Here is a 22,027-nt window from a genome sequence, read left to right on the forward strand (position 1 = left end):
TTTGCCAGGTCATTTTTCACACACACACACACACACACACACACACACACACACACACACAAGCAAACTTTCTATCCAGTTCAGGCAATTAGTTCCTTCCCTGTTTCGACATTATTTTTCATAAATAAATATGTAAAATTGTTCACTTTAATGTGACTCATATTTGAATCAGGTCCTGTGCAAAGTACTTTCTGTCTATCATATTGTTAAAGATTCAGAGCAACACCCTAAAATACTTTTATCTAATAACTTTTAACAAAAGAATCTATGCTTTTAGAAAAACAAAACTGCCTATTCACAAACTTACTAACTGTGAAGGAATTGTGTGAGAATGTAGTTCGGGTTTACTACAGAACTCTCTTCTTAAACACAGTCACCATGGATCTCTACTCACCTAGTACACAAGCCAAGTAGCAATTAAGTAACAAACATGGCTTGAGGCTTTACAGAACTTGCACTGTAGATATAGTTTACAAAGTAGCCATTACCAGAGAAACCACAAGCTCAGATTTATTTAAAATCCTGGTGGATAAAACCAATCCTTATTACTTTAGTCTTGAAATAGTTCTGAATTTCAGACATGTGTAGGACTTTTGAGCAAAAGCAGGGCAGCTCTAATGTAAAACATACTTCCTTAACCTGGATGTCCTAAACGTTTGATTCTGGCTTAAGAAACAGCATCTCTGGGAAATTGAAAGTCAACTCATAATCATTACTATCCATGGCCTTTTGTGTTTTTTTAAAATGAAGTATTACACTAGAAATTTACATTATCTACCCTGTACCTCAAACTTAACTGAATTCAGTTTTGCTGTGGAATGTCGTTCTCTGTGCTGTGAATGTGTGTTGCCCTGACTGATTGATAAATAAAGCTGGCCATTGGTGAGGCAGAATATGGTTAGGCAGGACATTCCAACTAAAGAGAGAGGAAGGAGAAAGGCAGATCTGAGGAGACGCTGCTAGTGCCACCAGGAGAAACAAGATATAAAGTACCAGTAAGCCATATGCCACATAGCGAAGTATAGATTTATAGAAGTGGGTTAATTTAAGATGCAAGAACTAGTTAGCAAGAAGCCTGAACCATTGGGCCATATAGTTTGAAAATTATATAAGCCTCTGTGTGTTTATTTGGGTCTGAGCAGCTGCAGGCCTGTGAGGGACAGAAGAAAACTCCAGCTACACAGTTTATACAAAATGTTGGGCAAAAGTTGTTCATTGCTTAGCAACAAGTATATAATTTTATGAATTTTATATATATATATATATATATATGAGACATATATATATGAGATATGGAAATATTTCTTTAATCTCCTCTTGTTTGTATTTCTCTCAAAGCAATTGAAGAATGTTATTTATTTATTTATTTTGTTTATTTTGTTGCTGATTCAATTGGTAGGGCAAAATGCACCTGAGATAACTAAGCACACCTGACGAGTGTTATCTTTTCTATGCTCAGATATTTTTTGATATGGAAAATAAGGAGACAAACTCAAAGCATTTGTGTGATTTTCATGAGACCAATACAAAGAAAGTGATAAAGACCAAAAGTAAATCAAGGTTTTCAAATTTTCTCTAATCATTGCTAGAATGCTAAGGAATGTCAGTAAACCTACATCTGTAATTGTCTAATAACTCAGTGGATACTCACTTATTCTCTGTGCTATACCTACCTTGAAGTTGTGCTTTTTTTATAAAATAAATATTCCCCAGGAATTTGCTGTTGCCCATACTGAGATTCTGTTTCCGGTACCTTTTGCTCATGGCAAATTCACAAATGAGAAACTTTGTGGGTGATAAGAGTAAATTCATCTGCCCCAATTCCTCCATAGTCATAGCACTTGTGAGTGGGAGTTCCTGGAATGAAGCTATGACTACAAAAGCTGTTCGAATGCTTAGAACTTCCATAATGTGGAGAGACTCAACTGCTGCAAGTCCAGAGCCAAAGTATCTTGAGCAATGGTTAGCCTTTAATAGGTGTTTGCTACCCACCTCTATGTGTGAGCTGACATCTTTGTGGCTACTAGGTAAATAATTGGGAATCTGCAAACGGACCTCAGTTTCCACCAATTAAAAGGCTACAAAGTTATCAGATAGGATTCAAAATGTATACTAGATATTTCCCTTATTTGAAGTAAACCAATTGGGATGTACTCAATGTCTATATAAATATATTTGAAAATGTCTTGTTTTATTATTTATTTGATTCTATTATTATAAAACTTTATGGAAATTAGGACATGGGAACATGGAACTTGATGTAATCCAAATCTCTGTTCCCAAGGCCATGATCACTCATATTTGGCTCCATAATAAACTAGTTATTACCCGCCTCTGAAGTAAGTTGTGATTTTTTTTGTCAACACGGTATGAATAAATGCCAACATAAAGCTATATAAAGTTGTATTTGCAGAATCTTTATATGTTTAAATATGAAAGAAATTGTAAGTATTTTAATAAAATTGTTGTCTTTAAAATGTTCTCAAATTTAAATAAGATGTAGTGTGTAGAATATAGGAACGAGTGCAAAAAAGCTAGAGGGTTGAAATATAAATTTCTTGATTTTGGTAAGATGAGGTTCTACATGTGATCAGTTATCTGAGAGTTATGTGAGAAATAAAAACAAGTAAAATTCTGACTCTCCTCTATAAACTACAGTTTAAGTAATTCATTAGAAAAAGTTCCTCATTATAAAACTCCAATCAATAAACCATGACAAACCACAGTAGTGTAGACCTAATATAACATGTGAATAAGGCAATTTTGTATCATAAAGATACACTTAGATAAATATTCAGATACTTAGAAGAGGGGGATCAAATCATTCGCATCTACCATTTAATCTCAGTAGCATTAAAAATGGGATGACCAGACACTACATACTATAGTCTTGGCTATGAAAAGTCTAGCCAAAAGGCTGTAAAATACAGGTGTTTTACATTTTCAAGTATGTAGGAGTAAAATAACATATTATTTTCTTATTACTTAAATGTCATCAAGAATGAAAAGCAGAGATGCCGTTGTGATTTCATGACTGTTATGTCTAAAGGGTGAACGTGTGGAAAGTTTTGTAAACCTTTCTGTCTCTTTTTCACATGTTTGAAATTTGCATAATATATTTTAACAAAGCAATGGCCACAGTGAACCCTATGGAGCTGCTGCAAATCTGCAGCCTTAGCCGGAGCTGAGACTGATGCTCCTTCCCACAAAGGCCACTGCCCTGCTGACGAAGCTGGCCACTTCCCCTAAGCCATTATTACATTAAGAACGAGAAATAACTGACTTGCAGAGGGCACAAAAGAGTCTTTACCTCTAAAAATCATTAAGACGCTTTGGGCTAATTTGCTCTCGAACCTGACCAGAAGTGCTCCAAGAGTTTTCAGGAATTAAATCTTTTTGCAAAAGAAAGTGAAAGACTGGCTATGAAACTGCACAAGTATTTTAGCCGTTAAGCCAAGTCGAAAGCCCCTGGCCTACAAATCCATGAAATGAACTGTGAAATCTGTGTGGCTGTAAAGAGAGCATAGTGCCCAATGTGTCTCAGAGGTGACTGTAGAGGACAGTTAAGAGACAAGAATTTCCCAGAAGGCAAAGAAGGGACTCACAAGAGCAACAGACAAGGGAGGTTACCCATTGGAAGAATCAAGCACTGTGACGAGGATTTCACAAGAAATTCATTCTCTTGTGGAAAAGGACATTCAAACTGTCTGTGTAGCAATGTTTACTATGTAGATCTGTGACTGTTGAGTTTTCCATCCCCCTATTCTCAGAACAAAAGCTGTCACAAAAGTCAACCTTGCCCTATTTGACACTGCTTGAATGCTTTGGAGACATATGACATGTTAGCAGGAGTCACTGATGACCGTTCTACAAGGAATCCCATTCAAACCTCACATAATATAGTGCTGAACGTGGCAAGAAGATAAAGGCAGGCTGATGAGAGTTCAGGGTATCCTCTTTAGGCAACTATTAAAAAATATTCATTTGTGTAAAGGACAGTCCATGATTGGAAGCAGGTACATGTAATGGTGGTACTGTTGCTATTGTTGGAATTTTTATTATATTTACTTATGTATTTTTTATTTACTTGTGGTTTTTAATGAATGTGGTAGTTTGAATGAAAATGCCCCCCACAGGCTTTGGCATTTGAAACCTTAGTCTCCAGTAAGTGACACTATTTGGGAACACTTAAGAGGTATGGCCTTGATGGAGGAAGAACATCACTGGGCGTGGGCTTTGAGAGTTTATAGACTCCATTTCCAGTTTACTCTCTCTGTTCCTTGTTTGAAGTTGAAGATGTGAGTGCTGAACTGTTTCTGCCACCATACCTGGCACCTGCTGCCATATGCTATCTCTCTGTGATGGTGAGGAACCCATCCCTCTGGAACCTTAAGCTCCAAGTAAACCATTCCTTTTATAAGTTGCGTGGGCCACGATGTTTTATCACAGCAATAGAAAAGTAACTAATACAATGTTTTATTTATATATTTATGATTTATTTATTTAGTGTATATCTGGGGGGGCTGGGCATGCACATGCCAGGGCACACTTGTGGAGGTTAGAGGACAACTTGAGAGGATCAGTTTTCTCTTCCACCATTTAGATTCCAGGAATTGAACTCAGGTTATCAAGATTGCAAGCAAGTGTCCTGACCTACTAAGCCATCTTGATGTCTCTCAGATGAACCTGTCTTACGTGATAAAGTGGCCAAAAAGATGGACTGTTTGGATCTTTGCTCAAACTTTTCGAAATATACAAATTTACAGAGATTGTGAATCAAATTGTAACTTCCACCCATTAGGAGGATTAAAAACATAAATTTTCAATTCATGATGAAACATCACCTGTGTTTGCAACCATTTTAAATCTGGGATTTATTGGGTGAAGGCAGGAAGTGGGGATGAGGGGCTACACACACACTGCTTCTGTGTAGACTAGTGCACTTGTTTACAAAGCTCACTGATGGAATTCAGCTAAACGATGTCTGCACACAGACTGAAGCCCAGCAATTCCCATCATAGATATATGGTCAAAACTTTTCACATGGTCAGATGAAGGCATCATGACCCAAATCAATTACAGATGATGATGTAACACACAACAGTTCGAAACAATCTCTTAGATGGGTACATGAAAACAAAGAAATCATTTTTAAAGCACTTAATCTGATAGAAAACAAAAGCCAATTACCAACAGAAGCAAGACAAACTAAATAGACATTCATTTTTCAGCACCTATTTAAAAGTGAAGATCACTGTTAAACTTGTATACACACACACACACACACACACACACACACACACACGAGAAAATTATTTGTATAAAATGAAGTGATGAAGGCTTAATGGTATAAAATGTGAAAATACTGATAGACATGAGAACTTCTCATACATGTAACAATGAACACTCTGCGGATATACGGGGGTTGGCTGGGTTTAAAGATCTACTTCACATATTGTCTAGTGATGTGGGTTATATACATGAACCAAATTCCATAACATGACACTGTTGTGAGCTGAGGCATAAAGGGATCCAGGAAGTATATTGAGGATTTTATTTTGAGTGCCTTGAATAATGTTGTGTGTAGATCCAAAATCTACCAAAGAGATTATGGGCTCTGAAATCTTTGTCAATCAGCCCCTCCCTAGGAAATTCGATTTTAAACATACGAAAATGCAGCCTTCTCAACTAGTGTAATGTATTACTCTACAACATTATTTCCAGCTTTATTTAGCTAGAATGGAATTTGTTATGCAACTAGCCTCTGAAGACTATAAGAAATCTGAAAAATATTGCTTTTCTCAGTTTTGATTTTTTTGTTTGTTTATTTGGTTGGTTGGTTTTGTTTTGCTTGTTTGTTTGTTTTTTTTTCCAGACAGAGTTTCTCTCTGTAACAGCTCTGGCTATCTTAGCACTCATTTTGTAGACCAAGCTGGCCTGGAACTCACAGAGATCCACTTGCCTCTGCCTCCTAAGTGCTGAGATTAAGAGCATGTGCCACCACAGCACAGCTCTGGATAAATTTTTTAATAGGATCAACATCTTGAAACCATTACAGTCATTTGTTAAGGCTGATGAAGCAAAGCACCCTAAATGAAGTGGCCTGAATAATACAAATTCACAGTGCTGAATGTTGGAGTCTGTAACTGAAGTATTAATATGTTTGGATCATCCTGAAAAACATAGGGAACATCCACCCCACTCATTTCTCCCAGTTCTGGTGCTTTTTGGCCAGTGTTGGCATTCTTTGATTGTAAATGCATGACAAATATCTCTGCTCTTATGCTCAGTTGTCATCCCTCGTGTGCTTACATAACTATCTTTAATCTCTGTTCAAATTTCCCCTTTGGACATGCACACTATCAGTGAGAGCCCACCCTAGTGACCTCAGTTTACTAGATTCCCTCTGTAAAGACACCATGGCAAGACAAGGTACAGAACAAGGAGAATATGTGATCATGATCCCAGCTCCAATATATCTTCTTGAGAAGTTATGATTCAATCCATAAAACAATGCATGCAGTGCAGAAAAAAAAAATTCCATTGGTCCCAAGAGTATAGTGACTGTGCTGAAACTGTGGCTAAATCTCTTCCTTTTTTTTGTCTTGCAAACACTGGATACGAGTGAGCCTCACAAGTATGAATGTTAAGTACCAAAGTATTACGATAATAAATATGGTTTAGTAGCAGCAGCTATAATCCAGACAGCTTGAAAGAACTGTTTATTTTACAATCCAAAAATTCTCATACAGCATGAAAGAACTAAATATCATAATGGTTCTAGCATCTATTAGACTGATATGTTCATCAATTTAGCAGGGGAAGAAAAGCAGCAAACACACTAAGCTGCAAAATTTTAGTCCTAGGCTTCCAGGCATATTTATTCTGGAATGCACTTGTTGATAGTATTGATAACTATAGCAAGGTTGTTTCTTCTGTTGTATGGCAAACATCTATGGCCACTGTCACAAGGCAAGCTAAAGTAACCCATAATAGATCTACAGACTAAAAGGAAGGTGTGGTGGTATTGTGTTCCCTAAAATATTGTGCACCCTAATAAACTTATCTGGGGTCAGAGAACAGAACAGCCACTAGATACAGAGGCTAGAAAATGGTGGCACTCACACCTTTAATCCTAGCCTTCTGGAGGCATGGATCTCTGTGAGTTCAAGGCCACACTGGAAATAGCCAGCCATGGTGACTCATGCCTTTAACTCCAGGAAGTGATGGCAGGAAGCAGAAAAGTATATAAGGCGTGAGGACCAGAAACTAGAAGCTTTTGGCTGGTTAAGCTTTTAGGCTTTTGAGCAGCAGTTCAGCTGAGATCCATTTGGATGAGGACTCAGAGGCTTCCAGTCTGAGGAAACAGGATCAGCTGAGGAACTGGCAAGGTGAAGTGGCTGTGGCTTGTTCTGCTTCTCTGCTCTTCCAGCATTCACCCCAATAACTGGCCTTGGGTTTGTTTTTATTAATAAGACCGGTTAAGATTCATGCAACAGGAATGGGTTAACTGGAGACCATTGCTGATTCTAATTTAAACTTTTTTGTTATGGCTGCTGTTTTGTTTTTTGAGTTGGGGTTTCTCTGTGTAGCCCTGGCTGTCTTGGAACTCACTCTGTAGCCCAGACTGGCCTCACACTCACAGAGATTCACCTGCCTCTGCATCTTCAGTGTTGGGATTAAAGGCATGTGCCATCACCGCCCAGATCTAATGTAATCTTAATTATAAGGTACTTGCCAAAGATAACTAGGAAAATGTTCACCTTAATTTGACATTGGAATTTGTTCCTGAGTAACAAATAGTGTCTCTTGGAATGATGGCAAAAATCTGGACTCTCGAATAAATTTTACTTTTGTCAATTTTAAAATTTCTTATAAAAAAACCTCAGGTGAAATTCAGAGACAAGAAAGATTATCACTAGGGAAAAAAATCCCTTCATATTGCTCTAAATTTTTATCAGAAAGTCAGACATGCCTTATTCAAGAACATAAACTGACCATTAAATAGTCACTCTTCAGTGGACACATTTGTAGTTGTCTACAATCACACAATGAATTACATTGATACTTGCCCAAAACATGCTTATGTGTAAATACATATGCTTGCATGCATGTGTACACACACACATACACACAAGCACACATGCATACATATATACAAACACTGTCATGTCTAGACTCATGATCAAAAATTAATAAGGGACAAAGTCAGTCTTCAGCCATGAGCAGAGACTTCACGCAAGGCCATCATATTTGTTAATTGCATATTTACTTGATGGGGGAATGTCTTTCTGTATGCTGTAAAAATATGTTGCTCTGATTGGTTGATAAATAAAGCCTTTTGACCTATGGCAAGGCAGCTTGGAGGCAGGTGGAAAATCCAAACAGATAGAGAGGAGGAGAAAGACAGAGCAGAGGAGATGCTGCCAGCTGCTGCCATGAGAAGCAAGATGTAAAACTATCAGTAAGCCACAAGCCATGTAGAAAAGTATAGAAACGGATTAATGTAAGATATAAAAACTAGATAACAAGAAGCCTGCCTTGGCCATAGTTTAAAAAATAATATTAGCCTTGTTGTGTTTATTTGGGTCTGAGTGGCAGCAGGACCGGCGGGTGAAAAAGATTTGTCCTGACTGCGGGCCAGGTGAAACACAGAAAAACTTTCAGCTACATTTACTCATTATGGTGATTTGAAGGACCATAGCCTCCAAAGGCTCATATATAAATACTTGTCCCCCAATTTGATAGAACTGTTTGGAAAGGACTAGGAGGTGTGGCCTTGGTGAAGGAGGTGTCACTGGAAGTGGACTTGGAGCTACTTGCTAAAAAGGATTTAAGCTTTCACTTAGTGCCCCAATGCCATGCACACCTGCCTGCCTGCTACCATGCTTCCTGTCATGATGCTTATGGACTCTAACCCTCTAGAACTGTGAGCCCAATCAAATGTTTGCTTTTATAAGTTGGCTGGGTTGTGGTGTTTTGTCACAGCAATACAAAAATAACTAGGACACTTAGTGTGCTAGTTACATGGCATGCATCCTAAAGACAAGTAGAACATATGATACAGACTCATATTCCATGGCCCTAGTCATAAGGGGCAGGATATTTATTCATTAATATTTACTATTATACCTCCAGCATCTGGCAGCTTTATAACATTGATCAAGGAACTCATGAATGCCTTGATGGAATAATAAGACTAAATATTAGGTAAGATTAGATACCTTAAAATCAATCTACTGAATTTCTCTTGACTCAATAGGTCTTATATTTCTGAATAATCAAGCCATTAAAAGAGATAATGCATGAAAGGCTGCAACTCTTCAAGAGTTTGGTGGTAAAAATAAACTCTGCACATTTCCATTTAGAAATGGTAGTTGGACACATCAAAACAGGAAGATATACCCTATTGTTATTCAACACAAATTATTTGGCATATATTACTTATAGCAGTCTATGGTGGTAAGAGAAGAAAAGATACATTTCTATTATCATTTGCCCTAAGAACTGAGATACAGAAAAATAAAGGAACACAAAATAAGATATATATGTATATATTTATATACATATACATATATATATATTAGAGAGAGAAAGAGATATGTGAAAATTAACACTTTAAGTCCAGAGACTTTGACTGTCAGTTCTTTCTCTTATTACAAATCAAAATCAACATGAAAGACTCATTTGTCCCCAAACCGATACAGAGTTGAAACCAATGATTCACAAACACCATAGGAACATCCTCCACCATCACTGTACAGTTACCATGGAAGCCACTCCCTTATCAAAAATGGAAGCTGCTGTGGAATTGAATTTCTGAATCTTTTTCTTGCACCTGCAAAGAGAAGTGCTATCTGCAGCCTTTACCAGCTGGAAGAAACGAGGTCATAATGTTAGAGAATTATCCCTGAAAGGCTGCCAGCTTTTCCGTGCTTTCTTCAAATACCTGGATTTCAGCAACCAGAAAGCTTATAATCAGAATGTGTCAGAGAGTTTCAATAGGAACTGATTGAGTTGACAGCTCATCGCTCTCCCAGAATTGAAAATATATATATTTAAATCTAAAATACAGTCTTAAATTTTGGCCAAATGCCTAAACTCTGGGCCATGTTTGAGTCCAAATGTTTCTTGAATGAAACCATGGACAACTGAAGCTGAACACTCCCAACAAAAATGTAAATAAAGAACGTGTGTAAGATGTGCTTCACCTGAATATGCCTCATAGATTGAGGCAATTTTCTCGAAAACTAGTGCTTGTACATTTTGGTTGTGAGCCATAGACTTTAACAGCTGAGCTATCTCTTCAGCCCAAAATGAGTGCTTTTAATAATTATATAAAACTTGACCACCTGGGGCCTGGCCGTGGCTCTCTGCATCCGGTTCCCTCAGTCATTGGATGAAGTTTCTAGCACGACAATTAGGGTGTTTGGCCATCCTGTCACCAGAGTAGGTCAGTTCGGGCTTTCTCTCAACCATTGCCAGTAGTCTATTGTGGAGGTATCTTTGTGGATTTCTGTGGACCTCTCTAGCACTTTGCTTCTTCCTATTCTCATGTGGTCTTCATTTATCATGGTCTCTTATTCATTGTTCTCCCTCTCTGTTCTTGATCCAGCTGGGATCTCCCACTCCCCTAAGCTCTCTTTCCCTCAAACCTTGCCCTTCATTACCCCACTCACGTCCAGGTTGTTCATATAGATCTCATCCATTTCTCTGTCATTGGGCGATCCCTGTGTCTTTCTTGGGGTCCTGTTTTCTAGGTAGCCTCCCTGGTGATGTGAGTAGCAGTCCAGTCATCCTTGTTTCACATCTAGTATCCTCCTATGAGTGAGTACATACTATGTTTGTCTTTCTGAGTCTGGGTTACCTCACTCTGGATGATTTTATTTCTAGATCCATCCATTTGCCTGCAAATCTCATGATGTCATTGTTGTTCTAGAGATCCACGGCCAGGCCCCAGGTGGAGCTCCAGGAGTCCAATTGGCGAGAAAGAGGAGGGTTTGTATGAGCGAGAATTGTCGAGACCAAGATTGGAAAAAGCACAGGGACAAATAGCCAAACGAATGGAAACACATGAACTATGAACCAATAGCTGAGGGGTCCCCAACTGGATCAGGCCCTCTGGATAAGTAAGACAGTTGATTAGCTTAATCTGTTTGGGAGGCACCCAGGCAGTGGGACCGGGACCTGTCCTCAGTGCATGAGCTGACTGTTTGAAACCTGGGGCTTATACAGGGACACATGGCTCAGCCTGGGAGGAGGGGACTGGACCTGCCTGGACTGAATCTACCAGGTTGAACTCAATCTGCAGGGTAGTCTTTGCCCTGGAGGAGATGGGAATGTGGGGTGGGCTGGGGGGAAGGCGGTGGGAGGAGAGGTGCAGGAGGGGGGAGAACAAGGGAATCCGTGGCTGATATGTAAAATTAAATTAAATTATAAAATTAAAAAAAAAACTTGACCAGTACTAGAACTAGGCCTGGAATAATGTATTTTTCTCAGGCACAATAGACAGTCAACTAGAATAAAGTTTTTTAGTGGCATGTTGCAATTAATGTTTTCAATAGTAGATGAGGAGTTTAAAAGTAAAGCTCATTAATGACGGCAGAACTTTCCCAGGTGGTTTTGAATACCCATTGCTTTCTATCTTCTGCAGAACAATTGTGTTACTGAACATTTTTTTCAGATAGAGGAGATTGGCGACATGTGTGAGGGCTCTTCCCTTAAAGAATGGCAACAGCTGGTACTTATTGAGCATTTTATTTATGTCTGATATGATTATGTGTTTTACGTTGATTATTTGATTTAACCATTATAACAAATCTATAAAGTGGATATATCTGTTTTCCTCACATTCCCTTCAGAAGGGAAAATAAACTGCTTTTCCAATATCCAAAATCCAGAGCCAGTCGTTTTCACAGAATCTATGAAATATTAAATCATTCATACTGTCAAGAATTTACTCTTCATGGCCAACAGCTTCTAGCATTGCCCCTGACTAAATAGTACTAATTGCCTTGTTCTGTAAGTTATAAAATATACAATTACAGAAATGAATGTGAAAGCACTAATGTATGAAACCCATAATGAAAATTTTTGCTACTATAAAGAGTGAAAATATTGAAGCAACCCAACTAAGTGGTAAAATCACATACTATTCTGGTTACTGAACTCAACATTATATTTCTTGTATCCTTTGGTTGTGTTTTACTTCTTTGCACTCCTGTAGAAACATCTATAACATGATAATGGTTGCAATGTGGTAAGAATATCATTCTAAGTGCTGACAAAGTGTTACACTAGTGTTACCTAGTGACTAAGCACAAAATTAGTAAGCATCCTATTGTATGGCATCCAAATGAGTACTATTATTGTCATCTACATATCTTTGTTAACTCTCAAAATAAAGTTAAAAGGTATCAGCAAAATTGATGTTGCCATATTTGTCATTAAACAGCAGCTCTTAAGTGCCTTTTAGAAACTGAGTTGAGCCGGGCAGTGGTGGCGCACACACCTTTAATCCCAGCACTTGGGAGGCAGAGCCAGGCTGATCTCTGTGAGTTCGAGGCCAGCCTGGTCTCCAAAGAGAGTTCTAGGAAAGGTACAAAGCTACACAGAGAAACCCTGTCTCGAAAAACCAAAAAAAAAAAAAAAAAAAAAAAAAGAAAGAAAAGAAAAGAAACTGAGTTGAGTGCGATGTAGAGTTGTTTGGCTCCATAAATAGGCTCAACATAAACAGATATTTTCTGATACTAATTTCCACCAAAACTAATTTTTTAATAGTTTAGTTTAAGTGTATTTGTATTTTGCCTGAATGTATGTAGTTATGCTACATGCAGTTCCTGATACCTGTAGATGCTAGAAGAGGACATTGAAACCACTATAATTTGAGTACAGATTATTGTAAACCACCACATGTGTGCTGGAGACTAAATCCCAGTCTTCTCCAAGAGCAACAAGTGCTCTTAAGAATTGAGCTATCTCTCTAACCTCACACCGAAACTACTATTTTATCTGTCGTGCCTTTTATTCCACAAACAATTTGTATATAAAGAAGTGTGTGTGCATCCTTGCATGGTGATTTGTATGAGAATGCCCCCCCCCATAAGTTCAGATGTTTGAATACCTGGTGCCTAGTTAATGGCACTATTTGGATAGGATTTAGAGTTGTGACATTACTGGAAGAAGTATGTCACTGAGGTCAGGCTTTGAGTTTTAAAAGCCACACACTGTTGCCAGTTCACTTTCTCTGCTTCCTCCTTGAAGTTCAAGATATGAGACCTCAGTTTCCAATCCATCAGCCATGCTTTCTTGCTGCTTGCTGCCATAATTCCTGGCAATGACAGCCTTTTATCCCTCCAGAACCATACATAAAAAAGTAATCCTTCTTCCTATAAGTTACCTTGGTTGTGGTTTCTACTGCAGTAATAGAAATGTAACTAATACACCTTGTGTGTTTACAGTTCTAACAACTCAGTGTACAAGATCTTCCTAATTTGTCCCACAGTCAACGTTTTATTTATTTTCACTCTTTATAGTACAATGTAATTATAGCACTTTACAGTACTTATAAAATTATTTTCACTTCTTGCTACTATACTAGGCATCACCATTATAACATAATTCACATTACATAAAGTTGTATATGATCATCTAAAATGCAAGGTTTCTTCTTATCCAAATTAATGTGTATAGACGGTGATGTTTCTTGGTAGGTGCTCAATGAATGCACTCTAAAATGAAAGGAAACTAAATCCCAAACTAAGTAACTATCTTAATGGAATCTCTAACATCTCTAGCTCATTCTCTAATCTACACAGTCATTCAGACACCAGACATTTATTAAATCCTTAAACACTGGTGTTGGCCATTTTATTGCAGATTAAGAACACAAACTGTGGCAATTGAAAACTCATGAGAAAAAAGGAAAGCTGTATGCAAAACCAACATAAAAACAGATGATCACATATATAAGACACTTCATTTTAGACCTACAGCTACCATACAATGAACCAACAGAGAAGGGAAGACACTCCATGTACAACAAGGGTCCACTCCACATTATATGACCATGAGATCAGGAGATATAATAAGAAGCCAATAATCAAGAAATATGTTTATAAGGAACACAAACTCAGTACAGAATATGTCATGGTTTTTTATTGTTGAAATGCAAACTATATCTATATTTGTACAGTACTAGACACTTGTTTGGGGCTACAGCTTTAACTCAGATAGAGTACTTGTCTCTTTTGTGGAAGTCTTTGAAGAAAGAAGGGGGAGGAGGGGATAAGCGAGAGGTGAGAGAGGAAGGGAGGAGGAGAAAGCAGAAGATGAGTGGGAAGGAAGAAGGAAGGAGAGAGACTGAGATAAGGGGATGGGAGGGACTGAAGGGGAGAAAATTAAAAAAAAAAAAGAACAGTTGATTGTTGTGACCAATGTCTATAACACCAACACTACAGAGATAGAGAGAGGCAGGAGGATTACTATAAGTTTGAGGCCAGCCTAGGCTACATAGAGAGTCCCAGGTCAGCTTGAGACATATAATGCAGACTCTGTCTAAAACTAAACGGGGAAAAAGGTAAGAAGAAAAGCAAATCAAAGAAAAGAGATCACACACACACACACACACACACACACACACACACACACACACACTAAACAGAAACGAGTGAGAAGTGTGTTGAGGGTAGACATGCGACACCTATCATCTTCTACTAAGGTCAGCACCTGGAGCACACTCAGTTGGAGTGCCTAAAATCCTACAAATGAAACAACCCATTCAATCTTTACCTGCGTTTCACAAAGCCTTTTGAAATCGTGGCCTCTCACTATTAAAATTATTGCATTGGATTAGAGGATCTGTCAGCATACTTTGTAGGCCTCTGGTTGCTATGCAGAGCAAATACTGTGAAGTCTGTGAAAAGAAGGTCTCAAAAATTCTATCTGTATTTAAATCCACAGTTAAGGTGAATTTGAAACACTGCTTTCAAAGAATTTCAGATTCTTGATGTAGCTCCATGTTTCATATTTCAAAACTGCTGAAAGTCACTCTCAATACTCAGCATGTATTTGGAGACTTTTAAGTCCATTTATACCAAATACATAATTTAATGGGATTAACCAGTATTTAAAAATGAGAAGCAGCTATAAACACGTAATTCATTCTGCCACTTTCTAAGAAAGTGTGTTCTATTTAAAGAGGTAAAAATTAATTTCTTGATTGATCATTATTTAAATGTGTGATTTGTCAAAGACGTAGGTATTACTGGTTTAGCAATATTTGTATTACTGCCCCTCATAGTGTTAAAGAAAGGAAAACATGTTACTTTAACTTTAAGAACACTATAAACATGTATATACCCTTAATAAATAAAACAAACCTTTCAGCAAGTAAAAGACACAAAATACCAATTAACTATATTTTAAGGAAATCTTGCACAAGCGAAAAATTATTACCGTCACACATGTTAGCTCTTCACACCATACTTTTTTCACTTGTAGATTGAAGTTCTGAGAACTCAACAAACATTGAAATTTATTTTCTTCTTTATATGCTTTAAATGTTTCCAGTACAGAACTAACCTTGGGTATTAGCTGACCTCTCCACAACTGTGTTCTACCTGAAGCACTGGGAAGCCGATGTCCAGCTCAAGAAATGTTACAGGAAGTATTGTATATAAAACATCATATAACCAAGTGTATCATTCTGGAGGTACATTGTATAAAGCACTCACTACATAACCAAGTGCATAGTAATTGTTCCTTTTACTATGTAAACGTCTGTTTGGGAAAAGTCAACTTTACCCTAAAATTTCAGGGAACAACAAAGCAGGAAGTAAAAGTCCTCACATTGAGAAAGAAGATAACTTCAGAGAGAAAACTATGCCACAAATAAAGAGTTCAAAGCCCCTATACGGCAGCCAGGATCACATCACACAGCTTCCCAACTTTTTGCATTCCAATGATTTTCCACTTTTTCTCTGCTTCATTGTTGAAATTACCTCTACCTATGACAGACACTCATGGTTCAAGCAACATGGGGCGACCAAAACTTGAAGTACTAATGCAAAGAAAAGAATATATGTACACCATGCTCACTGTGCGGAGCAAAAGAAACATACACTGCTAGTTTGAAGCACAACTGATCTACTTAGTACATTCCAGCATACACCTGTCTACAGCCTTTTCCGTACAGCACAGAATTCCTTTTATCCTGTCTTGCTGTTTAAAAAAGGCACTATTCCACTTACCAAGCACCTGCCCCTCCCCCAAGTACAGAAAACCCAATAAATCATTGTGGTTTTCCCAAGAAAGGACAACCTGTCTTCAGTATTTGAGGATTAATAAGAAGACTTATCACAAAAGTGTAAGAATTATTATGTTTAAAAGTCTTTGTAAACAATGAATTAAGAATGAGAACAGGTGAAAAAGTGTCCTGGTAATGCAATGAGGCTGGTATTTAATGTCTAATAGCCTGCCTATAATCTTGTGGATCTGAACCCAGTTATCTTAAGTACAAGGTTGATATGTGTAAGAAAAATATTGCTGAAGTTTCAAGTTCTAGCAAGGAGTACTAAAACACTTTTTAACCCTGAATCAGAAGTGAGTGGTGATGGTTTTAACCCGCACAAACTAGAATATGATGGGAACATCTTGGTGACTTGGGCTGAGGAAAGCAGTATTTAAATACTCACTGCAAACTTAGGAAAATTTGGTGTGCTGTTCTTGAAGTAAATTTTCTAATTAACCACTCAATTCACTATAATTCCTACAATAAACAAAAACATTACTGTTGACAAAGAAATAAACTATAGAATAGCACCAACCAGCATTTTTGAGTCAAATTCTGACGTAAGAAGTACTTCACATGGACTCTCAAATTCCATAAAATTGGAAGTATGACAGCCTCCATTATACAGGTAGGGGGAAACTAATGCATAAACAAGTAAATAATTTGCCCCGCCCCCACATTTAGTAAAAGGGCCATGTCTGCCATCCTCTTCCCTTCTTCAGAAATTTTGGATTGATGGTGAGCACTAAATTCGATGCCGCTGTGTTTAACTGCTACTTTGTCGCTTTTAGAGCAGTATCAAACTGTTAAGTTCATTAGCAACCTAAATTCAAAAGATTTGTTAAAATGTCTGTCACATGCCGGGCGGTGGTGGCACACGCCTTTAATCCCAGCACTCGGGAGGCAGAGCCAGGCGGATCTCTGTGAGTTCGAGGCCAGCCTGGTCTCCAAAGCGAGTTCCAGGAAAGGAGCAAAGCTACACAGAGAAACCCTGTCTCGAAAAACCAAAAAAAAAAAAGTCTGTCACATGACACTAAGTAAGTGTATGCTATACACCTTGAGGAAAGAATCATGTCGAAGAGGTAGTAAATGTACGTAAGTGAAGAGGCCATTTTCTGCATCAAAACATGAGTAGACAATCAGGTCATCTAGTAATTTGGATCATACAACTATCACTGATAAGTATTTCCAATAGAGACATTTCAAGCAAAACAGTAACATTCTGGCATTACCAGACTGAATGGAACAGAAATAGAACAAAAAATAAATAAATAAATTAGAATATACCTTTACTTACAAACAATGGAGAGAAATCAAATTCAAAATTTTTTTTCAGATAGAATGTAACTGTTCAAAACACAGATTAATAAGTGCTTACAAATATTTAAAATAAATTTTATATCCAGAAAAATGACAAATATATTTGGTGGATCAGTGGCTGGATTTCAACTTCGAGAATAAAAACTTTACTCTTGAGTTATGAATTTTTGTCACTAAATTGGGATAATCCATGAAGACGATCAATTTCTGAGGCTGTTATGAGTAAATTTCAGCACTCACTAGGAAAGCAACACTCAAGAAGTGGCGGTTTTCACGACATAAAAATTAGATTTTTATTTAATGTCACCTCTAGTTTCAAAGGTGCAACAGACACTAAATTTCACGTAATTTTCAAGTCATCTTCTTAATTAAATAAACAGTTTCCAACTTCAAGTAGCTATTGTGTGGCATTGTTTTACCCCCAGTTTACAAACTGTATTTTCCTTTTTCAGTGGACAGTAAAGGGAGGGAAAAAAGGAAGACCAAAGTTGTGAGACATTTCTGAGATTTAAGAGACTTAACTCCACAAAGACACCACTCACACTCAGGCAGGCATGCTGGGAAGTGGCTAGAATCCCAGCCTCGGGAGTCAGGAGGCCAGCCCGAACCTGTCTGTGCAAGACCCTGTCCTGAAAACCACCTCCATCATTCTATCCGGAGCTTGCTGCTTTGTCCCTTACTACTGCAGTTAAAAACAAAATCATGAAGTGCCCTCATGTTTATATCTTCTGTAAGAGAAAACACTAACCTTGTAAAATTTAAAAGTTCAGTTCCCATCATTGTCCGAAATGGTTGGAAGGATATCCTGGATAAAATGACTGAGAGGCTTCATACATTCAAAATTCTGGTAAGTGTCTCAGTGACAGGGAGTGCTTTATTTACCTTTAAATATCTTAATTGCTTAATGTAGATCGAAGAGATGCCAGTTTTACACAAACAAAGAAGTATTAATTTCCCTTTTGTACTTTCCCAAATACCAGTCTTTTTTACTGTGTAACGAAGAGTTTTTGTTGTAATAAAGACAGTGAGCCAGGCCTGGGGCAGCAGCCCTTTGAAGACAGCATTCAGAAGGAAGAGGGAGAAGGATTGAGAACTCAAGGCCAGCGTGGTCTGTGTAGGAAGACCTTCATAAATGATAAGTACATAAGCAACGGTTGGGGATTTTATTTATCACTTCACTGGATATTTATTTGCTGTTCTGCAGAAGGGCTTTCCTCGGGACCTCCAACACTGTCTCAAAAGGTCATCTAACTTTCAGAAGTAATGTGTTGTCACTCTACCTTCAAGGTTACCAATAAATAAATAAATAAATAAATAAATAAATAATACCCTCACTGAACGACTGAACCACTTCCCCATCAATCCTGCACCTGTGTAAGGAGAGGCTCCTTCCACCCTCTAGTCAAGTGTAGAAAATTATTCATTTTTGCTTCGCAATTGAGAGCTACTTAGCAAAGCAAACACAATGCAAGCTAGGCTACTTCCGTTCTAGGCTTTTAGTGCTGTCTCCAGCCCACTGAAAACACACACACACACACACACACACACACACACACACACACACACACACACACACGGTTTTAAAGCTTCTCGTATCTCGCCAAACAAAAACGCTGGCCAAATCATTTCCTAAGGCCGTCCCTACTTACTTTGTCCACCTTGGAATCTTAGCCCCACTGAAGACAAACCCACAACCACCTGCATGTTAAGACTGTGGTGTTCCGTTGGGGTTTTGAACTCAACAGGGCCCCCTCTGGAAACAGCATGAAAAGCATCTCGCCAAAGAATTTCCATAGACTCTCCCTCTTTTAGAAACTATTACCTTGCAAAGTTGATTCAACACTCTACACACACACACACACACACACACACACACACACACACACACACAAGCACGCAAGCGCGCATGCACAAGCACACGCACATGCACTCAGAAGCCAAAACTCATCTCTCCCCTCTGACCCCTGTCCAAAACATCGGGCACTTGCACTGGAGGTAAGCGACAAAGGAAAACCTATCTTGTTACTAGCTTATGGAGGCTATGTTACATTAGCAGCCCTCATGCACAAGCTCCCAAGAGGAGGTGATCTAGACGTACAGTCATCATCTCTTGAGTTGCCCCCTTCCAAAACCACATGCAACTGGAGCTCTTGCGCGGGAACACACCACAGGAGATAATCCTGGCATGGCATGCGCTGCGCTGTCTCCATGCCAGTTCGCCCTTTGGAAGAAGGCTCAAATAAACTGACGCCCTAAACTCATATCTCATCAGATAAGAGGAGGACGACCTATAGGCACAGACAGTGCTCTCTCTCCTCTTAACCCTGTGCATTGGAGGGTGTCCAGAGCATCCTGGAGCTAGGCGGGGCAAGAGGGCAGGATCAATAAGTTCAGGAAGAGAACCTGAATCCAGGAATGCGGGAGGACCCAAGGCTTACTCTGCACTGCTCAAGGGATGCTGGAGGGAGACCTGCTGATACAGATTAGCAGGCTCACCGCCAGGGCACTCCGGAAAGGAACGTCCCTTCCTGGCCACAGCGGGGCTCCTCCCGCATCAAGTCGGCATGGTGGAGAAAGGGTGTGAGATGCATAGGTAGGTAGGTTGCTAACTTACGGAAGAAGATGTACTCGGTATAACTGCTCCAGATCTTGTCGTCTCGGTACTGGTTGACAAAGGCGGCGGTGCCAGAGGAGTTGCACGCCACCATGTGGAAGCCGGCCTCAGACAGTCGATCGAACGCCTGCTCCAAGTAGGTGAACTTGAGGTAGAAGCGGGACGTGTACTTCTCGGGCTGCCGGTCAGGGTCGCGACTCTCATTAAGAGTGTCCCCAAAGACCTCTTTGGCCAAGGCTATGCGCCCGCACACCATGATGCGCGCCACACGCCTGAACTTGGCATCTGCCTGGTTGTCGCGCACGGTGGTGTAGGAGCCACGGTAGCCCAGGGTGAGGAAGCCAGAGCGCTTGTCCGGAGCGCTGCCGCCCCCGACAACGCCACTGACACCGTGCGCTCCAGAGCCCGAGGGCGCGCCGCCGGCCGCCGCCCCACGCAGCAGCAGTGCGTCGCTGCTGCCCTGGGAAACGTTGTCCTCCAGGTCGCTCTGGCAGCCCTCGTCGTTGAGCGAGTTCTGCTTGGTGACCTTGGGCGACAGCAGCTTGACCAGGTCGGTGAGCTGGAAGAACTCTGCCTCGCGCAGGAGCCGCTCCTTCTCGGGGAAGTGCTCGGGCAGCGCCAGCTGCTTGTCGCGCAGGTAATCCAGAACGTACCGAAAGAGGAAGCCGTCGCGGTCGATGAAGAAGCGCGCACGGCTGTCCCTGGGCAACTCGCCCCGGCGCCGAGCGCCGCCCCGGGGGCTAGAGGGCGAGAACATGCTGGCCAGAGTGCTGTCCGGGACGCTGAGCAGCGTCGAGTGCTTGGTCACATAGACCTGGCCGCCAACATTCAGCTCCACTACCTCGGGGAAGGGCGACGGAGCGCAGGGCCCCGGGGCGGCGGCCAGAGGAGCGCCAGGAGAACTGGACGCGGACACCATCTCGCTGATGGGGAGGATGGTGCTGCCGCCGCTGCCCGTGTCCTTCAGAGCCATGGTCCCTGCCGCCGGCCAGGTAACCCAGGCGAGCGGCACGGCGTGCTTTCCAGAACCTCGAGGCCCCCTGTCCTCGGTGTGCGCCCGGGTACTCTGCACCCTCGGACTGGCCGGCACCGTCCTCCGGACACCCGGACAGGCTCAGGGTTCCGGGCAGCAGCGGCGTCGGCAGCGCCCGAGCTCCATCGGGCAGAGAAGCTCAGGAATGGAGCTCTGCGGGCACTGCTGCTCCTTTGGGGCGACCGGCTGCAAGTGTGCTGGAGACTTGGAGAGGTTCGGGGGCTGCGCGCGGCTCTCCGAGGGGGCGGGCAGGAGGCGGGGCTCGAGCAAAGAAAACTCACCCCCGGCTGCTCGCGAGCGAGCGCGCCCCAGCCAGGAGCGCCGGCGCCGGCGCTAACTACTCGCAGCCCAGGAGGTGGCACTGACGTCAAGCCCCGAACCGGGACTGGAGCCACAGCTGTCATTTAAAGGGATAGGCTCTGGGGCTGGCGGAGAGGCTCGCCAGCTAGGGAGCCTGCCTGGGTGAGGGCAGAACCAAAAGGAGAGGCCCGAGGGTGATGAAACCAAAGGAAACATCAAAAAGAATCGAGCGAAAGTGGACTGCAACTCATCTTTTCATCGGAGTCTCATTTATTTTCTCTCCCTTTTCCTCCCTCTCCACCCATTCTTCCGAGTCTTCCCCCTCGGAGTTCACCTTGACAGAAGTAGTTTGACTGTCTAGAAGGCTAGGATATTATCAATATTGGCATGTGGGTTGTATTTGCTAAAAAGGCTGTGAGTGAGGCTGAGTTGAATCACAGCTAGTGGCTTTTTAAATGATACTTTTTTA

General features: G+C 40.6%; 1 protein-coding gene across 2 annotated transcripts in view; it reads right to left on the reverse strand.

Annotated features, from left to right (window-relative positions):
* The window catches only part of Kctd8 (potassium channel tetramerization domain containing 8), a 237,112-nt gene extending 215,914 nt beyond the window's left edge, over positions 1–21,198 (reverse strand). Inside the window, exons 1-2 of one of the 2 annotated variants that reach the window (XM_059275945.1) lie at positions 20,663–21,185; positions 20,222–20,587 (exon numbers count right to left, since the gene is read on the reverse strand). In XM_059275945.1, the coding sequence (XP_059131928.1) occupies positions 20,222–20,587; positions 20,663–21,144 (848 nt within the window). In that variant the 5' untranslated portion in view covers positions 21,145–21,185. Of the gene's footprint in view, positions 1–20,221 lie in introns of both variants that reach the window. The other variant, XM_059275944.1, reaches the window with a different exon arrangement.
* Positions 21,199–22,027: the final 829 nt, after the last annotated feature.

This window comes from Peromyscus eremicus, chromosome 10, assembly GCF_949786415.1.
Source record: "Peromyscus eremicus chromosome 10, PerEre_H2_v1, whole genome shotgun sequence".
NCBI classification, from domain to species: domain Eukaryota; kingdom Metazoa; phylum Chordata; class Mammalia; order Rodentia; family Cricetidae; genus Peromyscus; species Peromyscus eremicus.